Source organism: Diabrotica virgifera, chromosome 6 (genome assembly GCF_917563875.1).
Source record: "Diabrotica virgifera virgifera chromosome 6, PGI_DIABVI_V3a".
In the NCBI taxonomy this organism is placed as follows: Eukaryota; Metazoa; Arthropoda; class Insecta; order Coleoptera; family Chrysomelidae; genus Diabrotica; species Diabrotica virgifera.
The window spans coordinates 225,011,627-225,030,654 of record NC_065448.1 but is presented as its reverse complement, the minus strand read 5'-3'; the positions used below and the strand labels follow the sequence as shown (position 1 = coordinate 225,030,654).

General features: G+C 36.1%; 1 protein-coding gene across 1 annotated transcript in view; it reads left to right on the top strand.

The window, feature by feature from the left end:
* LOC126887290 (uncharacterized) overlaps positions 1-17,945 on the top strand; it is a 44,302-nt gene extending 26,357 nt beyond the window's left edge. The window contains exon 2 of the mRNA XM_050654698.1: positions 10,674-17,945. Coding sequence (XP_050510655.1) covers positions 10,694-12,031 — 1,338 coding nt within the window. The 5' untranslated portion in view covers positions 10,674-10,693 and the 3' untranslated portion in view covers positions 12,032-17,945. The remainder of the gene's footprint in view (positions 1-10,673) is intronic.
* The last annotated feature ends 1,083 nt before the right edge of the window (positions 17,946-19,028 follow it).

Below are 19,028 nucleotides of genomic sequence, written 5' to 3'. Positions count from 1 at the left end.
TTAACTCCGCGTCCACCAGAATTTAAATACATCGATTTCCTTCTACGGTACCTTTTATTTTAATGCTATTTCTATGCTCAAAAAGTTGGACTGGTTTAAAATAAGATTGGCGTGATTTATGAAAAAAATAAGATCAAATCATACAGCGCATTTTTAAATTTTCTTTTGCTTTTTTTCTAGGTGTAACTCGGTAATGATAGAGATACGAAAAAAAATTCACTACAAAAATGTAAGGTTTTTTTTTCACAAAAGTTTTAATTTTTTTCACTACTGTAGCATAAATTACGCCGTAATATCCTACTTTTGCTATCAGTACCTGGAGTATTATAAAATATTATAAAAATAAAACTATATATCTACATAGACCAGGAACCGAAGCTTTTCACCTCTCAATTTTTACAGAATCAATCGATTTGCTTGAAAATTTGAGAATCAGTAGTGGATAGTCCAAGGATAAAAATATTTTTGATGCCGACAGGCGCTTTTACCATGGGGGTAGTTGCCACCCCATCTCGGGGGTGGAAATTTTTTATTATAATTTGACCGCAAGTTAATAAAAACATTCATTCTAAGCAAAAAATGTTCTATACATTTTTTTGATAAAATTAATAGTTTTCTATTTATTCGCTATCGAAAGTGTTTTATATCGAAAAAATCAATGTTTTTCGATATACTCATTTACGATTCACTCAATTTTTGCCGTAGAAAAAATGTTTTCAAACCAAGTTCTTAGGAATTAAATAACCTACAATTTTATATTGAAACATTTTTTCGTATTTCTGATGCTAATCTTTCTATTCTGAAAAAAATGGCATTTTTTACCAAACTACAAAAATTCGTTATTCGTTTTTAACCCCAGTTTTTTGAAAACTAATCATTCTAAGCCAGTCAAACTTCCAGAATCTATTAATAATACATAAATAATAAAGAATGAATAAGGCCAATGACTAAAAACACAGCTAACTTACATTATTATACTTCCAACTGGATTTCTCCTTTTTTTTTTTCAAAAAAATTTATTGATTTTTAACTTCAACTTTTTTATTTTTTATCTTGGAAAGTTTGGTAAAAAAGAATTTTGTAGGTTTTTACAAGATCTATAAGCCTATTAATATTAAATCTTTTTAAAATCCTCAGTCACAAGTAGAGGTGACTTTGATAGGGTTGTAAAAGGTGGTTTTTGCATGTTATTACAAGTTTTATTTATCAATAGCTCACTCAATTTTTGTCGTAGAAAAAATTTTTGCAAACCAGATTCTTGGGAATTAAATGGGCTACAATTTCATATTAAAAATTTTTTCGTATTTTTGATGCTAATCTTGCTATTTAATTCTGAAGAAAAGGTCATTTTTTTCCAAACTACAAAAATTCGTATTTGGCTTTTAACTCTGTGTTTTTTAAAACTAATCATTCTAAGCCGCTCAAACTTCTAGAACCTATTAATAATACATCAATAAAAAAAGACCAAATAAGGTCAAAGACTAATTTTAGGGTGGTGATTAGGGGGTTGCTTCCGATCACTTTTTCGCTGAAAACAATTAGGGCTGACATTTTTTTCATTATAAGTCACTTAATTTTTGAGCTAGAGACTTTTTTTATTTCTGGAGATAGATATTTTTAAATATTTTAAATTAGTTTAAACAAGTTGTCCTCGAAAAATGCATAGTTTCCCGTCTTTTGACTTTGAAACTACAATATTTAGCATTTGACGAAGAAGAACCAACATATAATAAAGTATAGCTCGATTATTATTGGTCTTAAAGAAAATTTATGAAAACAGTTTTGTTTATTTTTTCAAAAGGTACATTTTTGTTAAGTAAAGTTGTTTTGATAAAACGAAAACTATTGGAGTTATTACCAGGAAACTTATTAAAAACATTGATTTTTTCGATATAAAACTAATACTTTCGATAGCGAATAAATCGAAAACTATCAGTTTTATCAAAAAAATGTATAGATCATTTTTTGCTTAGAATGAATGTTTTTACCAACTTTTGCGATTAAAATATAATAAAAATTTCCACCCCCGAGATGGGGTGGCAACCACCTCCATGGTAAAAGCGCCTTTCAACATGATATAGTATCCACTACTTATTCTCAAATTTTCAAGCAAATCGATCCATCATCATCATCATTCTCTTTGCCTTATCCCTATGCGGGGTCGGCTTCCCTAATTGCATTTCTCCACACAATTCTATCTTGGGCCATATCAATGTTAATCCCCTTTACCAACATGTCCTGCCTTATCGTCTCCCCCCAGCTCTTCTTTGGTCTTCCTCTCCTACTCCTTCCAGGAATCTGCACTTCAGCTATTCTTCGTATTGGGTGGTTAACGTCTCGACGTTGAACATGACCAAACCATCTTAACCTATGCTCTCTCATTTTAGCATCAATTGGTGCCACACCTAGACTTCCCCTAATATACTCATTTCTAATTTTATCCTTCTTTGTCACTCCACTCATCCATCTAAGCATTCTCATTTCCGCCACATGCATTCGCTGTTCCTCTTTCTTTTTCACTGCCCAACATTCAGTTCCGTACATCATAGCTGGTCTTATGGCTGTTTTATAGAATTTTCCCTTCAGCTTCATTGGAATTTTTCTGTCACACAACACACCACTCGCTTCTTTCCACTTCATCCATCCAGCCCTAATTCTACTGCATGCATCTCCATCTATTTCTCCATTACTCTGTAATACCGATCCTAGGTACTTAAAACTATTGCTTTTTACAATCATTTCACCATCCAAAGATACCATTTTATTTGTAGTAGCTCCATCTTTAAATGAACATTCCAAATACTCTGTTTTTGTCCTACTAAGTTTTAAACCTTTTTCCTCCAGAGCTTGTCTCCACTGTTCCAGTTTTTGTTCTAAGTCTCTTTCACTATTTCCTACTAACACGACATCATCAGCATACATTAAGCACCATGGAATGTTCCCCTGTATTTTCGCTGTTATCTGGTCCAAAACTAATGAGAATAAATACGGACTAAGCACAGAACCTTGATGCAATCCTACTTTCACATGAAATTTATCAGTCTCTCCCACACCTGTCCTAACACTAGTCGTTACTCCCTCATACATATCCCTCACAATCTTTACATATTCACCAGGGACTCCTTTCTTATTGAGTGCCCACCACAGAATCTCTCGAGGAACTCTATCATATGCTTTCTCAAGATCAATGAATACCATATGAGCGTTTGTTTCTTTACTCCTGTATTTTTCCATCAACTGCCTTATAATGAAAATTGCATCTGTTGTTGATCTACCCTGGTAAACCGGATATTTCGGTTTCTTCACGTATCCGTCTATCAATTACTCTTTCCCATATTTTCATGGTGTGGCTAAGCAGTTTTATAGCCCTGTAGTTTGTACATTGTTGTATATCTCCCTTGTTTTTGTAAACAGGTACCAGTATACTGCTTCTCCATTCGTCTGGCATTTGTCCAACTTCCATAATTCTATTAAATAGACCTGCTAGCCACCTTGTTCCTGTCTCTCCCAATGCTCTCCATACTTCCCCAGGAATATCATCTGGTCCTACCGCTTTTCCTTTCTTTATTTTTTGAAGCGCTTGAGCCACTTCCTCGTTGGTTATTTTGGTGACCATTGCTGCTACTGTATCCGTTGACTCTACAGGCTGTCTGTCAAATTCTTCATTTAATAAGCTGTCAAAGTACTTTCTCCATCTCTTTTTGACATCCCTTTCGTGAACTAGTATTTTATTATTTTCATCTCGGATACATCTAATCTGATTAAAATCTTTTGCTTTCTTTGCTCTCTGTTTGGCTATTTTATATATCTTCGTTTCGCCTTCCCTGGTATCAAGTTGATCGTATAGGTTTGAATACGCTTCTGCTTTAGCTTTTGCTACTGCTACTTTCGCTTGCTTTTTGGCGACCATATAGTTTTGAAGATCTATGTCCGATCTGGTTTCTTGCCACTTTTTATATAATTTTCTCTTCTCTTTTATGTTTCCTTGTACTTCATTTGACCACCACCAAGTCTCTTTATCTTCAAACTTCTTTCCTGACGTTTTCCCAAGTATTTCAATAGCCGTCTCTCTAATAATATTGGCCATTTTTCTCCAAATTGTGTTAGGGCTTCCTTTCATGTTCCAACATATTTTTTCTACTATTCTTTCCCTGAATAGACCTTCCTTCTCATCTTTTAGCATCCACCACTTGATTTTTTGTGGTCCTCTCCGATATTTTTGTTTAGTTTCGCTTTTTACTTCGATGCCCAGAACAAGCAGCTTATGTTGTTGGCTTACTGTCTCACTAACTATTACCTTGCAGTCCTTGCATTCACGTATGTCTTCTTTCCTTATCATGAAGTAGTCTATTTGGGATTGATGTTGTCCACTTTTGTAGGTAATAAGTTGAGTTTCTCTCTTTTTAAAGAATGTGTTAACAATCGCCATATCCAATGCTGTTGCTAATTCTAGCATGTCATCTCCAGCTTCATTTCTAGTTCCAAAGCCTAATCCCCCATGTATTGTTTCATATCCTGTCTTGGCTTGGCCCACATGTGCATTGAAATCACCTCCTATTATAACTTTCTCCTCCGCTGGAATATCACTCAGTATGTCTCCCAATTGATCATAGAAAGCTCTTCTTTCATTCTCACCCAGACCTGTTTGAGGAGCATACACACACACAACATTCAATACCTCTTTATCAATTACAAATTTCACTGACATCATTCTATCACTCGTTCTTACAACATCTACTACGTTATCTTTCATTTCACTATCAGCAATTATACCAACTCCATTTCTAGTGTTACTACTCCCTACATACCACAATTTATATCCATCACCTAGTTCTTTCGCCCTTTGTCCTTTCCACCTAGTTTCTTGAATACAAGCAATTTGAACTCTTCTTCGTTTGAGCGCATCCACTAACTCCAGACTCTTACCTGTAAGACTACCAAGATTCCAAGACCCTATCCTGATTTTTCTAACCTGCAATGGTGTTCCCCCTGAGATAGTCCTCACCCGGAGATCCAAATGGAGGCTCATTTTACTTCCGGAACATTTTACCTCAGGAGATGCCATCATTTCAGTATAAGTTTTTATTTCGTTTGGAGAAGGTCTTTTCATTATTATGGCCTGAAAAGATTTTTGGATATTTGATGCCTGAATGCCTTTTCTATCAGCACCATACCCTGCCCTGTCCTGCACGTTTAGCCAATACACCACCAATGCAACCAAAGTGCAGTATTACCCCACACCCGCCTGCATTTTTCTGTATAGGCCAGGATCCCTACTGTAAGGACTGCCCTATAAGCCAATGTATTGTTGCCCGTATCCCGCCACTAGGAGGCACGTACTTCATTCGGGATACTCAAGCAAATCGATCCATTCTGTGAAAATTGCGAGGTTTTATCCTATTTTAAGCTTCATTACTTGGACTAACAGAAAAAAAAATTTATAATGGTGTCAATACAGATAAAGCTACGGCAGCTTTAAAAATATCTTCGAAAAAGACAATACGGCGATAACCGTAGGAAAAATATAGCTGAGCGATTTTAATTATCAGAAAATATGTTCGATCACGACCACCGATGAAGCTAAGGCCGCACCTTCATTGGATCCGATTTTCTCCGATCAGATCAGATCCGACGTCGGCCGACGTCGGAATAGAAAATAAACCCATAGTATTAAATGGGGGTGCCTACATTAGATCCGTTTTTCTCCGATCAGATCAGATCAGATCCGACGTCGGAATAAAAAATAAACCCATAGTATTAAATGGGAGTGCCTACATTGGATCCGTTTTTCTCCGATCCGATCAGATCCGATATCGGCCGACGTCGGGAGTAGCTTCTCCTATTCTCATCGAGAAGTGTTTGGTTTCATTCCGATTGGTTGCAAGTTGAGTTGCAATTTTAGTTGCAAGTTGGTTGCAAGTTGGTTGCAAATTGGTTGCAAATTGGTTGCAAGTTGGTTGCAAGTTGGTTGCAAGTTGGTTGCAAACTGGTTGCAAACTGGTTGCAAACTGGTTGCAAACTGGTTGCAAACTGGTTTCAAACTGGTTGCAAACTGGTTGCAAGTTGGGGGTTGCAAGCTAACATGTTTAAATATATTCAATTCATCATCTCCTTAACACATCCTCATCGGAACTCATTGTCGGTGGTCGGTGGTCGGTGGTCGGAAGATTACTGAACCAATGTAGGCACCCTCGCCGGAAAACCGGTATGATCGGATCTGATCTGATCGGAGAAAGACGGATCCAATGTAGGCACCGCCTGTCGGATCGGATCGGATCTGATCTGATCGGAGAAAATCGGATCCAATGTAGGTGTGCACTAAAACATATTGGACGGGAAATTTCCCAACAAATTTGAATGCGGGAGAACGGCAGTTGATTTTCCTCGGCCTCAACAAAAAAAATCTTGACGTTCGCTGTTTCGCTTAAACGTTCGATCGATGCTCAAATTTAGATGTTTCCATTTCAGGGAATAGGTTCACTTCCATTTCCATTAGTAGTAATGGGTTTGCGATAGAATAAAGTGGGTAAGAATGAGAAGAATGGGTGTTTGAATTCATACGTATTGGTTGCCTGATAAAAAATTGCGAATAGCTAGAAAAGTATATGATGAGACTAAAATTGGAACACTTTATTAATGAGACTATAAAACATGATATTTTTAATGTACATAAAAAAGTGAAAGAACTTGCAGGTACACAAAAGCGTAAGCAGCCAAATACCCTGTATAATGTCAACGAAAACATAATAACAGAACTAGAAGAACAGTTGAAGACATGGAAAAACTATGTTGAAGAACTCTTTGCAGATGATAGACAACAATCTGAACTAAGTAATATACAAGGAGACGAAGGTCCAGAAATAACGGAAGAGGAAGTAATGTACGCACTAAAAAGAATGAAAAACGGTAAAGCCCCAGGTTCAGATGAAATACCAACGGAAATCCTTAAACTGATAGAAGAAGACTCGATCCACATTTTAGTTGAACTTTTCAATAGCATTTATACATCAGGAAAAATACCACAAGAATGGCTTTTATCCACCTTTGTTATTATACCAAAAAAGATGAATGCCAAACAATGTAGTGATTACCGTACAATCAGTTTGATGAACCGTGTACTGAAAATATTCCTGAAAATTATACACACTAGAGTACACAGAAAACTGGAAATGGACATCAATGATACCCAGTTTGAATTCCGAAATAGACTCGGAACAAGAGAGGCGTTGTTTGCACTGAACGTTGTGTCTCAATGATGTCTTGACATAAATCAAGATGTATTCATGTGTTTCATAGATTATAACAAGACCTTTGATAAAGTGCGGCATGATCACCTAATCAGACTCCTGGCAGAAAAGAATTTAGATAAACGAGACATCCGACTAATAGCAAATATGTACTACAATCAGAAAGCAGTAGTGAGAGTAGAGAATAATACCACTGAAGAAATTGAAATAAAGCGGGGTGTGAGACAAGGGTGTATACTGTCACCAACCCTGTTTAATCTCTATTCCGAAGACGTAATGAATAGAACACTCTCTGAGCAATCCATAGGTATTAAAATAAATGGTGTTAGATTAAACAATCTGAGAGTTGCCGACGACACCGTTCTGATCGCAGAAACACTTGAAGAGCTACAGACATTGGTGAATAAGATAGCAGACTACAGCGAAGAATATGGACTATTTTTGAACATAAAGAAAACTAAATTTATGGTAATATCGAAATCAACACGAAATGTCCAAAATTTATATTTACACAATGAAATTATCGATCGAGTTAGCAACAGGCCCGGACTGGGCCGCCGGCCCACCGGCCCGCGGGCCGGTGCGCCTTTTGCCTTGGTTAGTATCTATGTATTAAAAAAATTAAACGTTGAAAAAAATTTTTTTAAACCTTTACTCAAAAATGATGCAGCTATCATTCCCCTAAAAAATGTTTTTACTTGCTTCTGATTTCGCCGTTTGGTACCGAAGGCGCACCAGAAACCTACATAATAAAGCCAGTGGGTACAACAAAATACCAGATATCAGATAATCAAATAGCTTAGATACGATACGCGGCGCCCTCGAAGACCATTTTTACTATTCGGGCGTATTTACTAGTTTCACTTAAATTATTTGTAACGCTGGTAAGTTTCTCCATTGCTCATACCATGGCCGTTATGTTCGAGCTCTCCTTCTTCTCTCTAAGTCTCTAGGTGTTTTCTCGCCAAGTGAGGAGCTCCTCTGCAAGGTTGTCTCCTCTGGAAGATCCGTCTTGATCAGGTCGCTACCCCTGACTGGAGATCTTCCAACAGATCTTCTTCCGAAGATCATAGTTTCCTCCTTCCTCTTTTCCTCTTCGCTACTTCCCTTTGTTCCCTTTACTACAGTGAACACCTTATCATCTCATTCATAGCTTGTTCCAGCTGCATTATCACTGGTGACTCGCTCCATTATCCCTTCGTTTTGTTGTTTCCCTTTTCCTGCATGATTCAATACTTATCCATATAGTTCCCACGAGTAGGTGCGAATTATACTGTCTGGCGAAGCAGTGTGCCCTTGCCAACGCTAAGGCTTGAATTACAAAGAAGTTTAACCAGTTCTCCGAGGGCTCCGTTTGCGACCATCTGACGTTAGGCCATTCACCACTTAGGCACGGATCGCCTGACACCGTGTGTGATTGCGGATTTTTTATCGAGGTTTACTCATATGCTATATGGAATTTAGTAAAAAATTTGAAAAAATTCAAAAAGGTGACTTCTATTAAACACAAATCATCATGATTTTTGTTAAATATTCTTGAACCCATAGATTCTTTTGTAGTAGCAAGTGAAAATTACTCACACTTTTCGAAAATTGTTTTGGAGTCTTCAGAGAGTATCAAAGAGTAGCAGAGTAAAACGGATACTGAGGAACTGAAGCTACATTTTTGTGGAATCTCAATATAATTTAGTATTCCCAATAAAAATAGTAAATTATTAAACACTTTTATTTAGTTCAATAATTTGCGTCAAATCTTTAGACGTTAATTTGACTGCCTTTTCTCCAATACAAATGAATGAAAATTTGCAGACATGTGCATTTGCGGGAACAATACACGAATAGTCAATAAAATTTTTTTTTATGTTTATTAATTGTTTAAATAAAAAAACGATTTTAATGGAAAATGCTTAAATTCTCTTGTTTTTTACGATGTAAAAACTTAAAACTTTTACAGATTGTAGCTAATGATATTAACCATACATAATTTCACTTTTTGCGTTAATTGTTTACGTAATGCTTCATAAATAAATAATAAAGTTTCAAATTTTTTGCCCATTCCGACTACTTTTCATGTTAAGTACATCATATGTTTTATACATATTTTAATAAACATGACAAAATATTTTAATGTTTGAAAAGTATAAGACTAAAAAGTAAAAAATAAAAAAATATAAAAAAAAATTTTAAGAAACGCTTTTTTTTAGTTACGAGTGACCAAAATTATAAATATAAAAAAATCAACTAAAAGACAAAAAAAAATTGAAAAATCTAACACATTCGTTAAAGAAAAGCGTGGGCCGAAAACCGTTTATTCGATGAAGACGCGCCACGCTTTTCTTTGGCGAATGTGTTAGATTTTTTCATTTTTTTTGCCTTTTAGTTGATTTTTTATAATATTTTTAATTTTGGTCACTCGTAACTGAAGAAAAGAGTTTCTTAAAAATTTTTTCATATTTTTTTATTTTATCGATTTAAATTAAAATTAGTAATATTGATTTACTTTACACGCATTAGGATTTCAAAAAAGTTTGATGTCAAAGCTTAGGAAGGAGGTCTGGCGCCATTGTTTAGATATTAGGTTGGCGCCTTTTTTGTAATTTGGGTTGGCGCCTTTTTTATGAGCCAGTCCGGCCCTGGTTAGCAAATACAAATATTTAGGCACTTTTGCAAATGAAGACAACGATAGCTCAGCAGAAATCAAAATAAGAATAGAAAAAGCCAGATCCATATTCGCTAAAATGAAGAGAGTGTTCTGTGGAAGAGGTTTGAGCCTTGAAATGAAACTTCGCCTGATGAGATGTTACGTACTTTCTGTGCTGTTCTACGGAATGGAGTCATGGACGCTGAAAAAGATTGATATCAAAAAATTGGAGGCATTTGAACTATGGATGTATCGCAGAATCTTGAGAATATCATGGACGGAGAGAGTCACAAACGTCGAGGTCTCGAGAAGAATGAATAAAGAAAAGGAAGTCATATTTACGATCAAAAAACGAAAACTGCAATACTTGGGACACATTACAAGAGGCAAAAGATATGAACTGCTTCGAATAATTATGCAGGGGAAGATAGCAGGAAAAAGATCCATAGGAAGAAGACGAAACTCCTGGCTAAAGAATCTACGGGAATGGTATAGCTGTAGCAACAACGAATTGTTTCGGTCAGCAGTTTCGAAAATACGTATAGCCCTGATGATCGCCAACCTTCGGAACGAAGATGGCACTTGAAGAAGAAGAAGATTAATGAGACTGCGAAACCGGTCATCCTACGTAGAATAAATTGATTGTGATTAAGTCCTTTATTTTATTACTTCTACCTAAATTGAAATGGGCTCACATGTGCAACCCATTCAACACTTATTGTTTAAATTTTATTGGATATATTTTATAACATGTTTTGGTTAACACATTTTAATTTCTGTTGCAGATCTCCTTTCTGCCCAGAGAATGAGAAGACAGTCCATTTTAAGAACCCAGACCTCGGAGCCCCTCATCGTTGTTGAAGACGATGAGTACGAGGAAGAAAAAAGGGATAGCTCCCGGCAGAACTCCGAAGATGAAAACTCTCTAAACCCCTACTTACTGTCCCCATATGCCAGAGAAATTAGAAAACACTCATTGCCAACCCCACAATGCTCCGGAATTACAGCGAGTCAAGTACGAAGACTTTCGGAAAGAGGGGAAACTGCTGGTCCAGGTCCCAAGCAAGTGGAATTCTTGGCTACGCTCTCGACGGCACCTCAGCCTTCTTCCGGCGGTAGAAGGCATTCAGTAGTTACCATTTCCAGGGTTCCTCCTACGTTGTTTGGGAGGAACAGAAGAGAATCTGTAGCTGCGTATCCCACTTCTGCATTTCCCGGTAGGGTGCTGCCTAATAGGAGGGAGTCTATAGCATGTCCTTCTACGGAACCTAGAGGAAGCATGCATAACCTGCAACTTGATATTATGGATGATATAGTACAGGCCCGTAAAGTTAGAATGAAGATGTGGGGTACAAGTAACGAACAGGTCTGTGAGGTCCAACCACTAGATGATTCCGGCAATGCCAATGTCCAACGCTATACAAATTCGGGTAGAAGGTTTTCAGACTTTGTTGGTACCACTCTGACACCAATACCTAGTATGAACAAACGAAGAGCTTCAGAGCTTCCCTCAACTCCCGTGGCTGAGTCTTCTGGTATGCAAAGTAAGGCTGCTCCTGGCATTGTATGTTCTAATACTGATCTGATTTCTATTTTATCTTCTCTTTCCACTTCTGCGACGGAAATCAACCAGTGCGTGCAGGAGAAGGAGAAACCTGTAGATGTAGCAAAGACAGCAGCCCAGCAGAAGAGGAGTCAATTGAAGTCGTCTAGGTCTAACAGTTTTGACATATCCATACTCAATGAGAACGTCGATCCTCATGACAGCAAATCTACCCCTTCCAACTGGTTCGTGAAGAGGCATCAACCTATTGAAAAGACTGAAACTAAGGCTGGGAGTTTAAAGGAGAAGAAAGAAAAGAAAGTTATAGAGAAAGAACCCAACAAGCTGCTTTGGGACGAACGAAGCGGTTCTTTGGTAGATCCTCAAGCCCTAGGCAGCGCGATTGAGGTGTTCCTAAGGAAAGCTTCACCTTCAGACCCTCCCAGCGGCCCCTTAAATATCTCTCCGACCAAAAGTGGAGGTAAGAGTGGAAGTACTAAAGCTGCGAAGAATTGGTTTAGTAAAGGAGAAGAATCGTCTTCGACTGAAGCTTGCGATTCTTCTATCTGCTCAACGTTAAAAGACTTATTTGTTAAGTAAAGCCCTTCTTAGTTTTTAGAGTTTAATCGAAATAACGACTTTTACAGACAATTCTTTGCCCAGAAACAAGTAATGAGTAATTAGTTCGATAATTAGTATCCTTTACTTTTGTTATCCTTAACTTGCTATTTCTTCCAATAAGAGGATTTAGCGTGCTTTTTAATGTCTTACTCTTAGTGATAGTGCTGTTAACATGTGGTGTGTATGTAATTCTTTTCTCCACTAGCACTCCTAAATATTTTACTTGGTTGGCCCATTCTACCTGTGTGTTGAACATCTTCACTTGGCGGTCCCAACTTCCTATTCTTTTTTGGAACATTGTGATTTTCTGGATTTACTGCGATTTTCCATTGAATGCACCAATCTTCCAACTGATTTAGAGCATCTTGTAGGCATCTTCTAGCTAGGTTTGGATCCAGACTTTTCTCTGCTATTGTTACGTCATCGGTATATAGAATGGTTTGAATGATGGTTGATGTATCTGTGGTGTATATAATATTCAAAAGGGGTAACAGTACTCCCCTTGTGGCACTCCAGCCTCGATCATTTCAACTTCAAACAGGACGTGTCCTATCTGAACCTCTCTGATCCTGGTGCTTTTTTGCTTTTAGATATTTAATTATTCTTTTGAATTCTTCTGGAGAGGTGTACGTTATTCCTATTTCTCCTGGGTTTCTTGATAATCTTCTGTGGCTACGTTTTACATCTTCCATGAAATCTTTATCTTCATTATGATGGTAGTATATCCTGAATTAATTATGTTTCTCATCAACTGTTTTTCTATTCCTTCCCATTCCTGCCAAGAACTTACCGATCCATTTTAGATTTCCTTTGTTTAATCCCCCTCTTTCGTTGATCACTATGTTAACTAATTTTATGTTGATACTTTTTGTGATTGTGCTGCTGATGATCAATTTATCTATATTTCTGAGTTGTTTTGACAATATTAACAATAAAGTTTTCCCTAAGGGTCATTTTTGTAGACCGTAATTTTCACACTTCTTTATATATTATATATTTTTTGCCATTTTTATTGGGAATTAACAACATTTTCAATTGAGAATACATTATTTATTTTGGCGTTTCGATTTCCATGTCGAAAATCTTTTTCAAAATAGAAATTAAACTTGTATTTTGAGAATGATTTCGTAAAAGTGGCATTCGAAATGTCAAAATAAACGTGGTTTCAATTAAAATTGTAGTTAATTCCCATTGAATACAGTACATAGCATAGAAATATCACAAAAAAAAAATCAGAATAATATTAAGCTAACTATTCAATAGTTTTAACTTGTTATGCATCTACCATAGCTGACTGTAATTATGAACTAATTATCTTATATGTAGGTATTTACTTGTTTTTGGGTACATCATTTACACAGTATTAATTTTAGTAATTAAAAGGTCTCTATTACCACTCTAGTATTTACAAAATAAGTAAAAAGTGTCCACGTTTGTTTTTATATCATTATAACTTGGATATAAAAATCCAATTTACACAAGTTGTTTCTGTTTCTAGGCACGTCCATGATGCGGAAAGATTATACTCAAGTGTAAAGTAATCCATTAACTGGACATACTATGTTTTCTTTAAAAATTGCAATGTCCTGTAAGTTTGTTTTTGTGAGTGCCAGTTGTTTCATATTGCTTGGTATATCTTTGTTATTTTTCATTTCATAAGTGATTTTTTGGTGCAAAGAAATTTCAGTGGAAGTATTAATTAGAAAGAAGTTAAATGTATCTAACTAAAAAGTGGTCACCAAGTATTCTATAAAGGAGATAAAAACCAGGCAGTAGGCGGTATATACTGAGGGGAGACTGGGGAAATGGTGTTCCCCTAAGCTTTATCTAAAGTATTTTTGTAATTATTTGGATATATTATTCCAAAATATGGGAGTAGGTACATAAAAGAACAAAAATGTTGTATTTTTATCTTAATTCGAAAATAAGGAAAAAATATTCTACGGGTTTTCTTCTTCTTCTACGGCACTACTACCCAAAATTGAGCCTTGGCCTCCTTTATTTTTTTGCCTCCGCCCTTGCTTGTCTGTGGCTGCTCTTCTCCATACACGGACTCCTAAAAGGGCTTGTGCGTCGCTGTTTACTGTGTCTTCCCAGCGCTTTCTTGGCTTTCCAACCGGTCTCTTTCCCTGCATTCTAGCATTCAGTGCTCTTTTTGGTAGCCTATCCTCTCCCATTCTTATCACATGTCCGGCCCATTGCAATCTTTGTATTCTAATGAAGTCTGACAGGGGAGCTTCGTTATAAAGTTGATAAAGTTCGTTGTTGTATCGACTTCTGAAGATTCCGTTTTCCTTCACAGGTCCTAGTATTCTCCTCAGTACTTTCCTTTCGAATGTGTCGACTTTGTTTTTGGATGTTTCTTTCAGGACCCAGGCTTCACTGCCATAGCATGTTATTGGTCGAATTAAAATTTTATAGATTCTTATCATTGTATTTCGGTGGACACTTTTAGACCGAAATATATGGGAGAGGGCAAAATAAGCTCTTTTCGCCTGCGTTATTCTCTTCCGTATTTCTCCATCTTCTGATCCGTCGGCATATATTTCTACTCCCAGGTATGTAAACTTTCCAACCGTTTCAATGTCATCTTCATGTATAATGAATGTTTTGTGGGACTATATTTCTTCTCGTTTGAGTCATTATTTTTGTTTTTTCTGTGTTAGTTTCCAGACCTAGCATTTTTGTTTGTGTTTTTATCTCTTCGTATGTTTCCTGTGCTCCTGTTGATGTTCTACTCATAATATTAATATCATCGGCATAAGCTGCCAGTTAAACCGTTCGGTTGGTCAGTAGGTTTCCTCGTCCAGTTTGCATTTGCCTAACCGCATACTCCAGTGCTAGTTTAAACAATGTTGAGGCCAGCCCATCTCCCTGCTTTAGTCCCTGCGAAATTTTGAAAAAGTCTGTCCGGTAGTTTTGTATTCGTACACGCCTGAGTTTCATCCATTGTGGCTTTAATGAGTCTTATTAGCTTGTGTGGTATTGCCAATTCAGCCAATATATAGTATAGTTTCTTCCTTTTGACTGAGTCGTATGCCTGTTTGAAATCTACAAACACGTTGTGAACATCAATATCGTGTTCCCATGATTTGCTCAAGATCTGTTTAACTGTAAATATTTGATCCAGTGTCGATCTTCCCCGTCGGAAGCCCGTCTGATTCTCTCCAATAATATTTTCTGCTAGTGGTTGGAGCCGCTGGTTTATAATATACGTGAGGACTTTACGGGTTTTACATCAAAAATAAAATACTCTACGTCGCTATTATTACACCCCCCCCCCCTTACACGTTGGGGTAATTATGGCATAGGGCCACTATTACTCCCCGCACATTAAACATATGTCGGTCCCATTCGCCTCTTTGTCCCTTCTATTCATCATCACCATTTTCATCTTCTGAATTTATTTACCCATGTTTTCTTATTCACTTTTTCCCGATGAAACGACACCTTGCTGGAGGCACATTGAAAAACAAACAAGATTAAGTCTATACAAAAAAAAAGAAGTTACTAAAATCTCTTCTGACAAATCATTCTATTATTGGGCGTAATAGTCTAGTCACTTCATAGGGGGTTCCGTGGACGCTTTTAGTTCGCCGCGATTTGATGGTGGTATTATAGGTTTTTTGAGTCGCTGAATCCAATGGAAGTGATCTGGAAGCCCAAATATGGTGCGTTTAATTGTTATTAACAAATTATGGTAAAATTAGGTGTTTTTCAGGAATTATTAGAAGCCCTGTAAATAAATTGATAGTGTTAAGGTCTTCTCTGGTGAATTTTTGGTCGCTGAATCGAATGCAACTAGTCGCGATTACTCAAAATATGTTCTTATTTTGTTTATAACAAAATAATAGTTTATTCGCCGAAAAGCTCGAAATGCGCTATCTACAGCAAGTTTGTAGTCTTTTTCATAGTATTTTTATACGCTAAATCGATTGCCGCTAGTCGTGATAGCTTAAACCACGTTTCGACTTTGTTATTAATAAATTATTGCAAAAATATCGGTTTATAGTACGTTCACTCACGGTTTTTGCAAAAAACTACTTGGATTGACATGAAATTTGGCATACACGTAGCTAACATGTCAAACAAAACAAGTGATATTGTGCGGATGTCTGCTTTTACCCCGGGGGGTGAGTTTCACCCCTTTTAGGGGGTGAAAAAAGAAAACTTTAAAATAAGTTCGGAAGTGGATAAAATGATTATGGATTAATTCTAAGCAACTTTTGTTCTATACAGCTTTTTCACTAAGTTAATACTTTTCGAGTTATTTGGTTTTTTGTTGAAAAATGAACATATTCACTCGCAAATAACTCGAAAAGTATTGACTTGGTGAAAAAACTGTATAGAACAAACGTTGCTTAGAATTAATCAGTTTATCCAATTCCGGACTTATTTTAAAAGTTTCGTCTTTCATTCCCGAACGGGGTGAAACTCACCCCCAGGGTAAAAGCATACATCGGCAGAATATCACTTGTTTTGTTTGACATGTTAGCTACGTGCGTGCCAAATTTCATGTCATTCCAAGTGGTTTTTTAAAATTTAGAACAAAAACCGTGAGTAAACGTACTATAAACCGTTATTTTTGCAATAATTTATTAATAACAAAGTCGGAACGTGGTTTAAGCTATCACGACTAGTGACAATCGATTTAGCGTATAAAATACTATGAAAAAGACTACAAACTTGCTGTAGATAACGCATTTCGAGCTTTTCGGCGAATAAACAATTATTTTGTTACTAACAAATTAAGAACACATTTTGAGTAATCGCGACTAGTCGCAGTCGATTCAGCGACCAAAAATACACCAGAGAAGAACTTAACCCTATCAATTTATTTACAGGGCTTCTAATAATTCCTGAAAAACACCTAATTTTACCATAATTTGTTAATAAAAATTAAACGCACCACATTTGGGCTTCCAGACCACTTCCATTGGATTCAGCGACCCAAAAAACCTATAATACTACCATCAAATCGCGGCGAACTAAAAGTGTCCACGGGACCCCCTATGTTGCGACTAGACTAGGCTTTATCTCCATCGTTTCAATTTGCTCCTCTATGAAACATTTCTACTTCAAAACTACAATAAAATATTTCCTGTAGTCGGATGTATGTATACCATAAACACAAAAATTTACAAAAAAATCCTTTATAAAAGGTATGTTTTTATATTAAAAAGACTCTTTCGGGCTACATCACAGAACGATTTCGGAATGATAATTCCATCATCAGTGCTGTTTTTTTGGTTATATTGGGTATATTTGGTTAAATCTCTAAAAATACCTGGGTAAAAACCCTTCAAATATTATAAAGTTACAATCTTGTATTTAATATTACCTGATGTTTGAAATTTTACTTGATTTTTCGTAATGGCAACGCAGTTCTCCCAACTATGTGGGTTGCTGGCCCTGGGATGAACCTCTCTAACATCACATAATATTAAAAATAATAATGTAACTTTATAATAACTCTATACCATTTAAAGGGTTTTTACCTAGATATATTTAGTGGTTCAACCATATATAGGTACCTTTAAGCAGCTAGCACTGACTGTGATGCAGCCCTAAATAGTCTGTTTAATATAAATGTTCTTTTTATAAAAGGATTTTTAATAAATTTTTACTTCGTTCTAACTACATATACACATCCACTAAAAATTTCCTTATTTTGTATAATACTAGACAAAATATCAAATATAAACGAGTTTATTCAAAATCGTTAAATTGTCGAATAATACAATTTCTATTTTTGATTGAGTTTTAGTTATGTATGACATTTATTGTAATTACATTTTTTATTCTTTAATCAGTCGCAAAATCATCCCTTGTAATGATCCCTTGGAGAGCTGTATAATCTGTACAAAAATAAAGTCTAATAATTTTATACATTTTCAATATTTTATTAACGCTAGTCTGTTTAATTTAGGAGGATGACTTTTGTTGAAAAAATCACCCATTTATTAAAAAGTTTTGCAAACCCACAAGTTGAAAACTGATTTAATCGATAGATTATGATGTGAGTATAGGGCTTTTCATTCACAGTCATTTGTTTCGAGCTTGTGTCATAATATGTCGTATAATCCGTGTAAATTAATATTATACACAGATTATACAACATATGACAGAATAGACCGGTGTTAGACTAGTTAGACTCAAAAATAGGAGTGAGGCTACAATAATTACCATCAAGCTGAAAATTGGCAGGATTGTTCAAAATACCATCATAAATGAAATCTAAAAAGTCCTCATAAATCCGACCCCTGCTAAAAAATTTACGCGGGGTCAAAGGTCACCAAATATGGTTTTTAGCGATTTTCAGCGAAACGGTAAGTTTTATCGTAAAATTAGCTCTAACAAAAAATGTAGATTAGATAATTATCTATAAAAAATATCTTAATAGTTTTTTTCCTAAGAGGCACTGTTTTTGAGATACAACGATTCAAAGAGTTGAAAGACTTCTAATCGTCATAATATAATGACCCGTGTTGAGCTGGCCCCCCCCCACTTGCAAAAATTAAAAAACAAATAGCCCTGATTTATGAGCTATTTATGAGCTCTCATATTCCGCAAACTAAAAATTTTGAGCTCGTTCCACTGAGCAGGAATTTAATACCCTAGTGGGGGGGGCTGAGTCAGCCCCCCCCACTACTTAAAAATAGGAATATTGAATCGGTTTTTGCGGCAGAATTACGAGCTATTTATGAGCTCTTGAAATTACATAGTTTCGATTTTTGAGCTCATCCCCTTCACCCCCAAACAACCCTTTAATTGATTTAACTTAAGAGAAAGATGCTGAGAAAACTTAAAATATATCGTATTGCGAATATAATTCCTACAGCTTATATACTCTAAGAATAAACTATTAAATCAAGAGCATTTCGATTATTGAGCTACAACCCCTTCGCCAGAAAACCACCCTATCTTCCCGGCTTAAGAGAAAGTTGTACTTAAAATGCGTTAAACTAATTATTTG